At 41.4% G+C, this 15,883-nt stretch overlaps 2 protein-coding genes across 2 annotated transcripts; both read left to right on the top strand.

The window, feature by feature from the left end:
• Positions 1-1,195: 1,195 nt before the first annotated feature.
• hadhab (hydroxyacyl-CoA dehydrogenase trifunctional multienzyme complex subunit alpha b) lies at positions 1,196-8,375 on the top strand (the record flags this gene model as incomplete). The annotated part of the gene is made up of 20 exons (XM_079222886.1): positions 1,196-1,262; positions 1,999-2,040; positions 2,175-2,245; positions 2,339-2,472; positions 2,676-2,814; positions 2,904-3,023; positions 3,628-3,730; positions 3,986-4,108; positions 4,209-4,327; positions 4,490-4,546; positions 4,639-4,748; positions 5,019-5,153; positions 5,435-5,606; positions 5,755-5,841; positions 5,927-6,067; positions 6,257-6,325; positions 6,502-6,697; positions 6,819-6,933; positions 7,060-7,205; positions 7,662-8,375. 20 exons carry the CDS (start codon positions 1,196-1,198, stop codon positions 7,805-7,807), a joined length of 2,292 nt encoding a protein of 763 aa, XP_079079012.1. The 3' UTR covers positions 7,808-8,375.
• Positions 8,376-8,815: 440 nt separating this feature from the next.
• On the top strand, positions 8,816-14,878 carry kif3cb (kinesin family member 3Cb; the record flags this gene model as incomplete). The annotated part of the gene is made up of 8 exons (XM_079225554.1): positions 8,816-10,222; positions 10,315-10,416; positions 10,567-10,689; positions 10,959-11,077; positions 12,686-12,802; positions 13,440-13,554; positions 14,106-14,284; positions 14,722-14,878. Exons 1-8 carry the CDS (start codon positions 8,819-8,821, stop codon positions 14,876-14,878), a joined length of 2,316 nt encoding a protein of 771 aa, XP_079081680.1. The 5' UTR covers positions 8,816-8,818.
• Positions 14,879-15,883: the final 1,005 nt, after the last annotated feature.

The raw sequence follows: 15,883 nt of genomic DNA, 5'->3' as shown, positions 1-15,883 counted from the left end.
CTGAGTTTTAGAAGAGAAATGTCTCTTTGGTAGAACAGCTAACAACACATAGATATCTGAATCATGGAACGGTCCACATGATTGGAAATTGGTATACTCACAGTAATGTTTTGTAGTAGACTGATAGTTTTGGGACACAATGATTGTTCGATCAGTCTGCTTGTATTTGCATTTTACTTGATTTTGTATGTAAAGGAAATAGTCTCGGATCCAAAATGCGTGGCTGCTGTGTAGTGCAGAAATGATATCTATAGTTATGAGAAACAGCTGGCAGACAGAAAAACTAAAACAGAAAAGATTAATTTTACAAACCTAACAACATGTACACAAAATATGTGATGTGTTTAATACTTGTGCCTTAATGTTAAACATATTATAAAGATAAACAACAGTTCAACACACCAAGAGGTAAAAATGTAATCATGGGAAAACTAAATTTGAATAAATATAATAAAATAGTCAATACGTTTTGCTGATAGCCCGACACTTTAAATGCCCTCACAGTTTTTTATTTGTTTTGTAATAAGATGGTCTGCCACTGTGAGTGACTCCCAGTCTCTCGTAAACTGATGGATAGTTTGGGGTTAGAACAGGGTGGTGTCATGATATGTTAAAGATATGTTACGTTAAAACAAACAACAAATCTGTAAACTTACAAGCACAAACTGTTATTTTGATTCCGTTTACAGTTTGACATCTCAAACTGATTTCTACCTCCGCCTTGTGGCAGTATGCTGCTATTGCTTTCATTTCGTCTAATAATAATGTTTTACATTGCTGGTTTGCCACATGCACACATTGGTAATACATACCTATTTTTCCTAAAATGTATTTGAATGACAAGGTGAATTTTAAAACAAAGAATATCCCAGTAGTCTGCCTTCAGACGTCTTGTTAATCAGGCTCGGGAGGTTGCAGAGTAAGAGGCGGGTAGTAGTTTCTTGAACGACCAATCAGCTGCTGCGAGCTGCGAGTTCCTCAGAGTAAGCCAATGAGCTGCGAGCTTCTCAGAGTGAGCCAATGGGCTGCGGCTTTTACCCTGAACGCCAATCAGCTACTGATCTGGCCGATCCGAATTCAGGAAGTGGCACAGGGTCGCCAATCCTGCGTTCCTCTCAAGTACCAGTGATAGTACTTTGACAGTAAGCTAGTTAGATTCACGTCACATCACTGCAGACTGACCTCCGCTCCAAAAATGGCTGGTGTTCGAGCCTTTGGTGTTCTTTCCAGATTCACAGCAAGGAGATACGCTCTCTTCACAGGTAGAAACTAAATGTATCTAGAGTATAAATATGAACGGAAACCAACGTGGAGAATTAGACTGAAATCGGACATTGCTATGTGTCTTGTGTGGGTAATTAGCTTGTTAGATAGCTGTTAGCCCCAGAGCTTCCAGAAATGGGTGGTGATTCATTCATATAACATGCTCGTGTTTTTCGCCGAGCAAACGTATATCGTTATCTCTGTGAAAGATATGCATATAAAGTGAAACTTTTGTTTCGTTTTAGCCAGCGAACTTGAGTGTAAACGTGTTAATGTCTGTGCTAGCTAACGTTAGCTGGCTGCTACAGAGTCCTTGGTTATAATCAAAGTTTTTAAATCAAACTGTTTGCTTCCACATTTGACCCAAAGATGGTCCACTGTCAAGACAGTTTAGATATTGAAACGTATGCCACTAATTCGCCATCGTGATAGCTGTACTGTTGTCTCTGAATGGAAGGCGGAGAATGTAGGTGAAGGGTCATTTTTCCACTAGGTTGCATAGCATGGCTGAGACAGTCTGGGGTCATGACAATATTATGTGAAAGTCTCATATACATTTCATGTGTATGTTGTAGGAGGACAGTTTGTGTTTTATGACTCATTTTGTTTGTTTTTGTTTTTATATATGAACGCAAGGGTGAATCAGCTGGTCTATGCGCAGGAGGTTGGATGACGTGTGAAGTATTTCAAACACATGTAACAATGTATCTAATGTTGTTTGTTCCCTTTTTCTAGGCGGTACGTGTCGCACCTTCTCAGTAGCTCCTGCAATGCTAGGTAATTCAAAATAATATATCACATTTGTATAGTATATGGGTAAAATAGCTCACCCAGCCCAGTGACACAAACACTCACTGTACACTATATATTATATATTTAGTGCACTGTACACTATATATTTTTATTTTTAGCTCAAACCCATGTGAGCTATGAAGTCAAGGGCGATGTTGCTGTGGTACGGATCAACGACCCAAACTCCAAGGTGTGCGCTCCTTCAATAAAAATGTTACAGTTTTTCACCTCTGAACTATGCCTCTGTAATGTATGTGAACCTAACGGTCTCTTCTCCCTCCAGGTTAACACACTGTCGGTCCAAATGCAAAAGGAGATGGCGGAAATAATGGATGAAGTGTGGGCCAACAATGCTGTTAAAAGTGCTGTCCTCATCTCTTCAAAGCCAGGATGCTTCATTGCAGGAGCTGATATTAAGTAAGCTTAATCTTATTAATTGTGTCATGTGATTGTGATCTTTTGTGACGTTTTCTGTTATTTATTGTGCAGTATAATTCATCGATTTACTATGTAAATTGCACATTGTTGTCTATCTTAATTGAGATATTTCTTATATTTGAATTATTTTCCAAAATGTGCATGCTTTGGATTTCTTTTGATGTACTGAACATGTGTTACAGCATGATCCAGGCCTGTAACAATGCAGAAGAGGTCACCACACTTTCACAGGAAGGGCAGAAGATGTTTGAGCGGATTGAAAAATCACCAAAGCCCATTGTTGCTGCCATTAACGGCTCTTGCTTAGGAGGAGGCTTGGAGGTTAATACAAAATATTTCAGCAACCATCTATATGTTTCTATATTGAAAATATTTGACTAGGATGATAATTGGCTCTTTTTGTATTTTAGTTTGCCATCGCCTGCCAGTACAGAATTGCAACAAAAAGTAAGAAAACAGTCCTTGGTACTCCTGAAGTAATGCTGGGTCTTCTACCTGGAGCAGGTGGCACTCAGAGACTCCCCAAAATGGTTAGTATTGACTTTACGATGTAACTAATATGGTATCACCATGATAATTATCTTAATGTAAGTTGATTACTTGCATTAAGATAATGTTTTTTTTGTGTGACAAGTTTTATGAAAATGTATGTTTAAATATACAAATCAAGGATTGTCTAATGTTCCAATTTTTGGGGGGGGGATTTAGGAGAAATCTACATATGCTAATAGACAAAGTAGTAGAATAAACACCTACATGTCTGTTTTGGAGGTTGTCTTTTCATTAGCCTGAAAGAAGCCTGGGGTGTCTCCCCTTAAGTACAATACCCATATAGTAAGCAGGATGATTCAGATCATAATGAGTCCTATAGTAGTTATAACATAGTGTCAAGACAAGACCAGAAATGGCTACACTGTGAAGCAAAATAATCTGGTTAATGCTCATAATTGGTTTAAGATGTTTACGTGGACCTTGGAGATCCTGCAAACCGATTATTGTCTAGTGCTGAATAGCAGGCCTGTCCTTCAAAGCATATAATTATGACTAGCCTCTGTACATAACATAACCTAACCTATCATGCACTGAATATTGATGATAAACCAGTTCACACACGTTTTCTTTTGTTGCCTGTAGGTTGGTCTACCCAGTGCCTTTGACATGATGCTGACAGGAAGAAATATTCGAGCAGATAAAGCCAAGAAGATGGGGCTTGTAAACCAGCTTGTAGACCCCCTGGGTAAGCTATCTTGACTTGTGTGTAATGAGATAACATTTCACTGGTTAAAATGGAGGTACTTTTCAAATGTATCAACCTGTAGAAATTGGAAGCTTTAGTCAGTATTGCACCACTTAATGTATTTTTTTTATTTTATGTATTTTTTTTAGTTGATCTTTAAGCTAGAATTCATTGTTAAGATTGTCATCATCGTCATGCTTCTTCTTCTTCTTCTTCTTCTTCTTCTTCTGATTATGATGTCTGCTCGTTTTACAGGACCTGGGCTGAAGAGTCCAGAAGAAAGAACAATAGATTACCTTGAGGAAGTTGCCATTGAATGTGCCAGAGGGATTGTCAATAAGAAGATCCCTATCCACAAAGAGAAGGGCAGGATGGACAGTAAGTTGTACTGCATTTATTGAGCTTTTGACTCCTCTGTAGTTATTTAGGTTTGCAAATAACAATCCTACAATCAAGAGTTGATGTTCTTTCTCCATAGAAATTCAAGACTACGTTATGAGCTTTGAGTTTGTCCGGAATCAGATTTACAAAACGGTCCATGGTAAAGTTATGAAGCAGAGCAAGGGGCTTTATCCAGCACCCCTGAAAATAATTGAAGTAAGTAAAAACTCCTAAGCAGTAACTCTAAAATCTGCCTAATATGAGGAATTCTTTTTTGTGTGTAATAATTGTTCTGGAAAATCTTGTTGTAGACTCCCAGTCTCTTTTGCCTGGCTTTACGCTGATCTCATATTTAATGTTACTTTTTCTCCATCTCAGTGTATAAAGACTGGAGTAGAGCAAGGCCCCGTTGCTGGCTACTTAGCCGAGTCTCAGGTGAGGTTTGTTGGCCTACATAATTGTTGAATATATCGTTTACAGCATTGCATTGTAAAAGTGAACATCACCAATTTTTATATTTGTCACAGAATTTTGGTCAGTTGGCGAAAACATCAGAATCGGAAGCCCTGATTGGTCTCTACCACGGTCAAGTTGCGTGCAAGAAGAACCGCTATGGAGTTCCTCAAAGAGAAGTGAAGTAAGTGTATATTGCTTTTTCATACCAAACGGCATTAAGGTAAGTCTTAACTCTAACTCGCCTTAAACTGTAGGAGCCCTGTTGTTTGGTCATGGTTGACAGTAGTCATCACTACTGACAAAGATACTCTTGTTGACACATTTACACTGACGACAAACCAAAGTCTATACCAAGGCTTTGTTTTGGTGTAAAGGAAGTATTAAAGTCTTAGAGACTACTCGCTTTTTTCAGGTGGTAGATAAATATTTGTTTGTTTTTGTCTCCCACTAGGACTCTGGCCATCTTGGGAGCAGGTCTGATGGGAGCAGGTGTCGCCCAGGTGACGGTGGACAAAGGTGTGCACACAGTCCTGAAGGACACCACTGTGTCTGGACTGGCCAGGGGAGAACAGCAGGTTTACAAAGGGTGGGTTGTCATTTAAATATTGATGGTTTCATTGAGGAGGAGTTGTTTTTTTTACAGCAGGTTAAAGGGACACGGCACTCAAAAATATAAATATTGAATTGATAAATCAATGATGATTATGGGGTGAACTGTCCATTTTTAAGTATTTAATTCACATCCTGATTTAAAATTTGTGTCGATAATAACATTTTAAATCAATGAAATATGATATTTAAAAGCAGTTGTAAATTGTGTCCCACAAATGCGTTGGAACCTAAAATCTGTGTCTTCTTTTAAACAAGGCTCAATGACAAGACCAAAAAGAGGAACATCACATCATTTCAAAGAGACTCCATACTGTCCAACTTGACTGGCCAGCTGGATTACAGTGGCTTTGAAAAGGCCGACATGGTCATTGAAGCTGTGTTTGAAGACATTAACATCAAGCATGCGGTCCTGAAGGAGGTGGAGGCTGTAAGTGTGACTGAAAAGAGGCTTGCTACAAAAATAATGTACTTCCTTAGTTGTAAAGATCAGTCCATGGTATTAGCATTTTCATCTTTTAATCCAGGACAGTACTGTTGTGACTTTGAGCTACAATCTAACAGACATTTGTCTGCAGGTGGTTTCCCCTCACTGCATATTTGCCACCAACACATCTGCGCTGCCCATCAAGGACATTGCTGCTGTCAGCAAAAGACCAGACAAGGTTTGGACCTGGCCGCCTTGTAGTTTCAAAAGTGCTTCTAAATTAAAGAAAACAGTGTTGCTGAATATGTTCTGTGTTTCCTTAGGTGATTGGGATGCACTACTTCTCTCCAGTGGACAAGATGCAGCTCCTGGAAATTATAACCACTGATCAGACGTCCAAGGACACTACAGCCTCCGCTGTGGCCGTCGGCCTGAAGCAGGGCAAAGTCATCATCGTTGTTGGGGTGAGGTTACAGGTCATGTTGATGTCTTCTTTCACTGTGTAGTTACTAACTAGTCAATACTTTAAAACAAATTACTAGTAAGTTGTAAAAGTGGTCAAATGTGATTCTGCAAAATTTCAATCACATATTAATGTTGATAATTAATACGTTGTGACACTTCAAATACATATTTTCCAAATGTCTTTGCAGGATGGACCTGGATTTTATACAACAAGGTGTTTGGCTCCCATGTTGGCTGAAGCAGTAAGACTACTTCAGGTTAGTAGTATTACTTCAGTTGAAAATGCAGCGGTGAACACTATTTGTTATGTGCTGCTGTAGTAGGATTTAGGACCTAATGTGTTCACGGTCGGCTCCTTTTTTAAATAAAAGGATGTTCATCATTCTGCTACAGCTGTTATGGATATGATTAATTTGACCATTTGCATTCACAGGAAGGAGTTGACCCCAAGAAGTTGGACGCACTCACCACGAACTTTGGGTTCCCCGTGGGCTTAGCCACATTGGCAGATGAAGTTGGTATTGACGTGGCCGCCCATGTAGCCGAGGACCTCGGCAAAGCTTTTGGCTCCCGCTTTGGTGGAGGAAATGTGGAGGTTCTGAAGACCATGGTGGACCTGGGCTTCAAAGGTATGGGTGGTCACATTAAAGCGTTGAGCCCAGTATTGGTTGAATAAAATGCTTTGACATTTTGTGTATGTTATACACTTTCTTTATTATTAATCTTTACTTTTTATTTTGTTTTATTAAGGTCGCAAATCAGGAAAGGGTTGCTACATCTATCAGCCAGGTCTCAAGACCAAAGAGGTGAACCCGGATATTGGTGAAGTCCTTGAGAAATTCAGGATGACACCAAATTCTGCTGTGTAAGTTGACATTAGACAATTGCAGAGTTTGCAATACAATAAAAAATACAAACCTATTGAGCCATGATTTTCATATTACATTTGAGTGATTTACTCTGTTCTTACATGTGAATCTTTTCTTTACAGTTCATCAGACTCCGATGTGCAGTACAGGCTCGTTTCCCGATTTGTCAACGAGGCCGTGCTGTGTTTGCAGGAGGGCATTCTCATCAACCCGTTGGAAGGAGACATCGGGGCCGTGTTTGGGCTGGGATTCCCTCCTTGCCTTGGGGGTAAGAGTTCAACCTTTGCCCTGTTCATATGAGCCGCTTGAGCTCCGCAGCGGCAGCCTCTGTCAATGAAAAGAGCATAACGGGTGTCCTTTTTGTACTGTGTTTTATGTGAATTTAAAAAACTTGAATTTGTATTGACAATGCATTTTAGGATGAAATACGGACCATTAATTTAACTGTTAATCAACTTGTATTTATAGTTCAGTAATCCAGTCTAGCCTGAGGTGAAGCTTAGCCTGAAAACCATCCTGATCGGAACCAGTCTAGTCTGGAAGAATAATTCATTAATTGAAATAAGCCTGGTTTAACTAGTAATCTGGGTTTATGAAACACCCCCTGGTGTTCACAAAATGTCTTTTCCTTAAGAAATGAAAACCATCCAGAGCAATGTCCCTATTATTCATTAAACATGTATCCTGTGATAATATTCCTAACATGACATCCTCCCACTTCCAGGACCTTTCCGTTTTGTGGACTCCTTTGGTGCTGACAAGCTGGTGGAGAAGATGAGTAGATTTGAAGCGGTCTACGGGAATCAGTTCACACCGTGCCAGCTCCTTCTCGATCATGCAAAGGATTCTAGCAAGAAATTTCACAAGTGAATGACTCACCGTGTGTGCCAGTAGCGTTTAATAGATCTCCAGTCTGCCATTAGAATGTGCCTGACATTTATATCACGAGTGGGCGCAAACCTAATGAAAGTACCTTCATGTTGCCTGTTTATTAGGTACACCTAGGTAACACTAATGCAGTCTAATACAACAGTCCTAACCCTCCAAAATTAAACATTATAACCTTCATGAAGGTAAGATTTATATCGGGACTGTTGTATCAATGGTTTTAGCTGGTGCACCTAATAAAGTGGCAACTGAGTGATGTGTCAGCAAAATTGGGTGGTTTTATTTTGTACGTTAACATTATTGATTCACTTGATGGTAATGTATAGATTGAGAAGCAGATGGAGGGTAATTATTCACACATTGCAGTTGTAAAGAGACTGGAGGTTAAAGAATGAAAATGTTTCCCAGCTGTCAAATTAATTCTCCATTATTAATGAATGTCTACCAGTATGGCTCAGCGATTGGCTGTTTCTTTTGTACATTAAATTTGTTCTGGTCTCGTTTGAGCAATGTTGTGAATGTGAAGCCTGAATAAAAAAAATCTTATTGAATCAAACCTTTTTTTTCTTCTTTTTTTGTGTGTCAAGGTGCGTTTGAGTGCAGGGTGGAGGGTGATTTATCACGGTTACAGAATGAGACCATGGCTGTGTACCATGGGAAGACTTCTGCTCCAATCCAATTCGTTGCGCAGGTCACATGACTGATTTCCATTGTCCGCAGAGCAGGGTGTGTACAACTGGGAGTCTGTGGGCTGGGTCGGGACGGCATGGGTTGTTTTTCCCCTCAGCAGGCAGCGTCCTTGAATATCTGGTGACATCGCTTCTTCTCGGAAAGATGCTGCGATTGCGTTGGGGTGATGCGCGCGGCCCACGCGGGGAGCGCATGACCTGAATTAAAGCACCTGAACGGAGATAGGAGCTTTGCGGACCCCGCCCGAGAAAAATGGCTTTTTAAAAGGTTGTGACAACACTTATTTTTGTATTATTGACCAAAATGCCTAAACCAAAACATTGCGAGGCGGTCAGGGTGGTGGTCCGCTGCCGGCCATTCAGCAGTAAAGAGGAGACTGCGGACTGTGAAAACATTCTGCAGATTGATGACCGACTGGGGCAGATCACCCTCAGGAAGCCGAAGTCACCACCTGATGAGCCGATGAAAGTCTTCACGTTTGATTCCGTGTACGGCTGGGACTCAAAACAGGGCGACATCTACGATGACGCCGTGAGACCTCTCGTGGAGTCCGTGCTCCAGGGCTTCAACGGGACTATTTTTGCGTATGGACAAACCGGGACAGGTAAAACGCACACCATGCAAGGGGTTTCAAACGACCCGGAGCTGAGAGGGGTTATACCAAATTCATTCCAGCACATTTTTACCCAAATATCCAGAACTCAGAATCAGAAATATCTGGTGAGGTCATCATACCTGGAGATCTACCAGGAGGACATCAGAGATCTGCTGTGCAAAGACAACAACAGGAAACTGGAGCTTAAAGAGAATCCTGACTTTGGTGTTTACGTGAAAGACCTGTCCTCAGTAGTCACAAAGAATGCCACGGAGATTGAGCATGTGATGAACATAGGCACCCAGTCCAGGTCTGTGGGCTTCACCAACATGAATGAACGCAGCTCTCGCTCTCATGCCATCTTTGTCATAACCGTGGAGTGCAGTGAAGTAGGGCCAGATGGCGAGGAACACATCCGCGTGGGGAAGCTGAATATGGTTGACCTGGCTGGCAGCGAGCGCCAGAGCAAGACGGGCGCGAAGGGACAGAGACTAAAGGAGGCAGCCAAAATCAACCTGTCCCTCTCGGCACTGGGGAACGTGATATCGGCCCTGGTGGATGGGAAGAGCACCCACGTCCCGTACAGAGACTCCAAACTGACCCGCTTGCTCCAGGACTCACTGGGTGGCAATGCAAAGACTGTCATGTTAGCAACAGTGGGGCCATCGCACAGGCACTTTGATGAATCCCTGGCCACCCTGAGGTACGCCAACAGGGCCAAGAACATCAAGAACAAACCTCGGATCAACGAGGATCCCAAAGACGCCCTGCTGAGGGAGTTCCAGGAGGAGATTGCACGCTTGAAAGCCCAGCTGGAGGAGCGAGGTATGCTGGCAAAAGAGAGGAGGAGGAGACGGAATAGCAAGAGATTGAGCAAAAGTATGGCTGGCATGGAGGAGGAGATGCTCAGGGAGAGGGATGCGGAGGTGTGGAAGGCTTTTGAGGAGGAACCAGAGGTGGGGCGTCACGTGAAAGATGGAAGCGACTTCCCCAAGGCCCTGACGTGCCAGAGGAGCGGCGAGAGGTTAAAGCACCTGAATGAAAACAGAAAAAGTTTAGTGGACATGCACTGGGATCAAGATGCTCTGGAGAAGATCATTGAGAAGTATAAGGTACGTGGGAAGATCACAGTGTGGGCTAAATGCTACACTGGTGGAACAAAAGAAACTCCCATCAATAATTGATTTGATGTCTTTGTTCACAGGCTATGGAGAGCAAACTGTTAGTGGGAGGAAAGACTATAATTGATCACACCAATGAACAGCAGAAAAGGCTGGAGCTGAAGAGGCAAGAAATTGCAGAACAGGTATGTAAAAAATAAACAAGAAAATACTGTATATATGACGCTTTTTGGTGTGTTTTTTTCTCCTAAAACATACTTGTGTGTTACCATTCATTGTAATAAAAGTGAGATTATTGTTCTTTACCTGAGCTGCATGTTCTGTGTGATTTGCAGATAAGACGAGAGAGAGAGATCCAGCAGCAGATGATTTTGCAGGACGAGGAAACCTTAGAAATGAGAGAGACATTCTCCTCCCTGCAGCAGGAGGTAGAACACAAGACAAAAAAGCTGAAGAAGGTAAGATGACTCATCCCAATGCTATTATCACAAAACAAATTCGTCATAATTCAAGCAGTTTTAAGCATCCCCTTTTTCCCCCACCCAATGCGATGATGTCACCAGGAGAGGTTATGCCGGTGAATCTGGGTTCCTCTGGGTTCCTCTGGACGGAGCTCTTACTTCTTTAGCATTCTGATTGAAGCCCAGAGTGTGTGTGTTTTATTTCAACGTCTCCTCTGGTGCAGCTTTAGTGACACCAGTAATAATATAGTTATGTATTTCCACAGCTGTATGCCAAACTGCAGCTGGTGAAGGCAGAGGTGAGGGATGTCATTGACGAGCACGTCATCACCAGACAGGAGCTTGAGGAGACGCAGACTGAACTCACCAGAGAACTCAAGTACAAGTGAGTGGCCTCGTTAGTGAGTGTGCTCATGTGCTGCGTGATGTACAGTATGTCGTGATATCTGTCGTCTTGTTTTCTCATCGCCGTTATCAGAGAGCGCAAAAACAGCGCAATGTTACAACATTTAATATTGAATCATGACACGGTGGCATTAGCAAACTGTTGTAAAATATTTTCTATAAGTCATTTCAGTTATGTAAAAAGTTGTGTAAAAGATGTGTTGTATTGTATTTGCAGAAATATGGTTTATATAATATCTGCTATTGGAGATTTCTCTTTAAATTCAAACATTTCTTTGCAACACAGTTTTATGTTCTCATTAAAAATCACATGACTTTTCAGACTATACCTACGGTATATCTAAATAATGTTATGATCAAGTGACAATTCAGTCTTTCTTTATATATATCTTTCTATTGCTTGGTAAGTAGTTTGTTTCATGTGCAGAATATGACATTGTAAAAACAGCTGTGCTGCTTCTGTGTTATTCAAAGCCTTATATTTATAAACTGATGCATTCAAAAAATATATATAAATGGAGGAAAATATTTCTATTTGTGTTTTGTGCTAGGTAAATGTATATGAACAATTTAGTCAGATTTGGTTGTGGTTTTAAAGGTGGACAAGGAGACTTGTACATATAGATGAAGGTCCTTTACATTCAAACCTTTGCCGAACAAGTTCCCACAAGGCGGATGAACCTCGGATGAACATCCTGTCCTCTGCCACCACCGAAATCAAATACAGGATTGACTTTAAAATGTTACTCACCACCTACAAAAGTCCTAAACAATCTGGCCCCTCCCTACCTTTCAGACATCCTCCCCCTTCACGCCCCAACCCGTTGCTTCAGGTCCGCCAATGCAAACACTCTGAAGACCATCACGATCAAGCGCCGGACCTGGGGTGACGGGGCCTTCAGCTGCTGCACCCCCCCTCTGGAACGCCCTCCCCATCCACATCCATCAGGCTCCCACCCTATCATCATTTAAGCAAGCCCTCAAAACACACCTCTTCAAACTCACCTTCACCTGCTGACCCCTGCTCCCTAACCTCCACTACAGGACTCATTCCGTTGCAGCTTCTCCAGTTTTCTTTTTTCTCAACATTTTTCTTATCGTTTGTTTTGTTTGCTCCATTGTCTTTCTATTTTTTGTTTTGTTCTGTTTGCCTCTGTCCTATGTAAAGAGTCTTTGAGCATTTTGAAAAGCGCTATATCATTAAAAAAATGATTATTGTTATTATCGGCGCTAAAGAAAGCTCTTTGTATTTCACAGTTTAGCGGAGTTGTGACGTCTGTGGTGACGTTCCCTCGCTGGCACATGTGTGCCTGCAGGTGAGCTCGCCGCATCTCCCCGGCCCCCAGAGACACTCTCTTCAAGTCTCCCTGTGCATTAAAAAAAAAAAAAACTTTAATCCTTCCTTTCTTTTCTATCTTGAGCATCTGCTGCACAAACCTTTCTTAGGATTTTCCGCCATACTCCTACAGCTGCTGCTCCGTCGCTATATATGGTCTCTCCTGTATGGTCGCTACTCTCACGGCCCTCCAGCTTTAACGGGACGCTTCCTGTGACCTCAGCTGACACGTCTTTCTATTTCACGTTGCAGATATCTCCTGATCGAGAACTTCATACCTCCAGAGGAAAAGAACAAGATCATGCACAGACTGCACTTTGACAGTGATGAGGATCAGTGGAGACTCCAGCCGGTCATTCCAACAGAGAGGTCAGTGATTTCATTTCAGATTTGCTGATGAAAGCTGCTGGAAGTGGTACAGTAAACAAAGCTCTATATAATACACCTGAATGCATCTGCAGAACTGTCACTACACCTTCTGGGAAATGTAAGAAATCAGTAACAGAAGTATAAATAGATCCGGCAGGCTGAAGGAAAGTGGGTATTATGATTATTATTACGATTATTATTATATGATTATACAGAGTTTACTTCTGTATAATTGTGATTGTAGCATCTCTCTTATTATATATATATTATTATAATGGCCTTAGTTTTTTGGTGGTCAGCCACAGTGTCTATTTTAGTGAGATCACTAGGAGTCGCCAAATTCAGAAGGTTTTAAAACGTACACAGAAAAGCCACCTGACCCTAAATACTATAGATAATGTATACACTCTGCCTTTCCAGTAAACAGATGTCTTTATAGACAGAAACCCACACACATATGGTTTCTTTCTTTCTAGAGACAGTTGGAGAGCTGACTGCAAGATATAAGAGGGGTTTTTCTTCTGGTGGGAGCTGATTAGTTGACCATATTTGGGGCACTAGAAAAACTTCCAGAAGCTTGAGTCTTAACCGCTACGTGCATTAAACTGAATGTGAATCTGTCTTGTCTTCATCCCAGCGCACCAACTCAGGTGAAGAGGAGGCCTCTCTCTGCTGTGGGATACAAGAGGCCAATCAGCCAATATGCACAGATGGCTGTTTCCACGGCAGCCGGGGCCCCATGTAGATACCAGGTCAGTGATCAGACAGTTGGCAACCGTGGGCTTATGCACCCTGATTTCATGCTCACAGCCTCCTTCTTGCAGCTGGAGGATGTGAAGATGGTTGTAGTAGCCATGGAAACTATTCACAGCTTTGACAGCTTTGTGATAGTGAATCATCAATGTTAATACTGTGACCTCATGTCACAACTATACTTGATGTATCTGTAACAATGCATTGTGCACTTTATACACTCAGTGAAACTGATTGTGCAATACTGTTGTCATATTGTTGTGCCTTATTTTATATATTTTCTTATGCTATTAGGATAGCAATGTTTTGTAAGCCTGTGTTTATTGTAAATCTGTGTGTAAGGAGGACCTACAAAATAAGCTTTTCATTGCACAAAGTAACTGTCTGTTATCTGTATCTGTGCATATGACAATAAAAATATCTTGATTCTTGAATCTTGAATACCATAAAGTAAAAAATACTATACAAATAAAAGTCAGCACTTCAATACTGGTTGGATTTAAAAATAATAACCATACTAAAGCAACTTTACTTGTCTCTGTCCTAACAGGCTGAGAACATCATGCTGTTGGAGTTAGACATGTCTCCACCGACCATGTTCGCCTTGAAGCTGAATGGCGGTCACCTGGAGAGAGCCTTTTCTCCCAGCCTGATGCGGGATCTTCTGGCAACGGTTCCCATCAGAGAGAGGAGCACTGCGTCGTCACGGGTCAGGAAATCCCAATCCTGGTGAGAGAACAGCTGAGAAAGTAAAAACGTGCTTACAGATGCTGAACGTTGCAGTAGAATGAACCGTCATGGATTGTAATCATACTCCTATGTTGGGTCCATCCTCGTTTCTGAAATACAGTTTTGAGTTAGTGGTGTCAGTTAAAGAAACACTACACTACCTTTTTGTATTGCAATGCAGAAAGTGGGGTTTAAAGCACATTTACTTCATATTTCTGTTGACCGATCTCATCAAAAATATCAATGTTGGTTGTTTTTTTTACACGCAAATCCACTGGTAGTCTCAGCACTTGATTAAATACCTACAGGTGCCATATATTGCTATTGATCAACCCCATTCAATCGTGTAGAAACATTTGAGATGTTTGATGTGGGACCATAAAACGCTGCATTTTAAATAAGTCCGTATCTGTTTTTGTTTTTTTAATGGTCTCCAGGTATCAGGCGCCACAAGCAGCAGCATCCATCTCATCATCCTCATCGTCCACCACTCTGACATCAGGATCTCAGAGCTTCTCTTCTCCCTCTCAGAGACAAAGACCATCCTCTGCTGCCTATCTTCTACTGGAACGTCCGATTCAGACAAGCCCCTGATATGTGTCGACTGTGTCCGGGGCTGGCCTTATAGTTCAAGCTCGTGCAAAGGACTCCAGGGCCCTGTTTCTCGTACTTGGCTTACTGAGTTAGCGGGCTAATTGTCAGGATAAGATGACGTAGGTCAGGCTTTCTCGGTTTCTCGAAGCAAGCTTAGATAAATCACCATAGCAACACAGCCAAAAATGTAAACCTGCTCCTGGGCAGGCTTACTGAAATTCACTGGATAAGCTGGCCACTCCCACCGGACAAAAACGGCAGCTCACTTCCTCATTGATGAAGGAGCGATATTAGTTATAGTAGTTTTATAGGGATAGAGTTATTTCAGATCGCCAGGATCCATCCTTTACATTATCATGACTTCCTGTATGCGGCGATATAGATTTTGCCGGCAAGAAATAATTTATTTACGAGAGCTTCTCGAGCCGCGGACGTTCATCACCACAGGCGGAGCTAGCTCTTAACAAACTTATGGATGTGTTGAAAGCACTCATAATTATATGACAGTGTTATTAGTACACCATACATATCATTATTCTAGAACATGATTAAGGTGATCGTGATAAGAATACAGAGAATCATACACAATGTATTTTCACTGCTTCAATTGATTGAATTTCTGATTATGAATAATACATACATACTGATCCGCCCATACACATATTCAAACTCCTAGTTATATAGTAATCTACACATACATGTATATACACATAGTACATGATTCATACGTGCATATAGTACATATATCCTAATAAGTATATTTATTTATTATTATTTATTTATTTTATTTATTTATTTATTCGTAAATATAATCTGATTGATCAGGGTGATGAAGCGCTTCAAATTAGCCGATACATTTTCCCAACACTGACGCATTTAACTTGTCTGATATATTTGCGACGCTTATCTCTCGCAGCGGGGGCGATGTTAAAGTTGCGTTCATGGCAACAATGTTGCAAAAACGTTGAAATATTTGCAACGCGTTTGCTGTGAATGATTATTGGT

The sequence above is a fragment of the Taurulus bubalis genome (assembly GCF_910589615.1).
Source record: "Taurulus bubalis genome assembly, chromosome: 1".
In the NCBI taxonomy this organism is placed as follows: domain Eukaryota; kingdom Metazoa; phylum Chordata; class Actinopteri; order Perciformes; family Cottidae; genus Taurulus; species Taurulus bubalis.
Note: the sequence above shows the minus strand (reverse complement) of the source record. Positions and strands in the feature narration are given on the sequence as shown.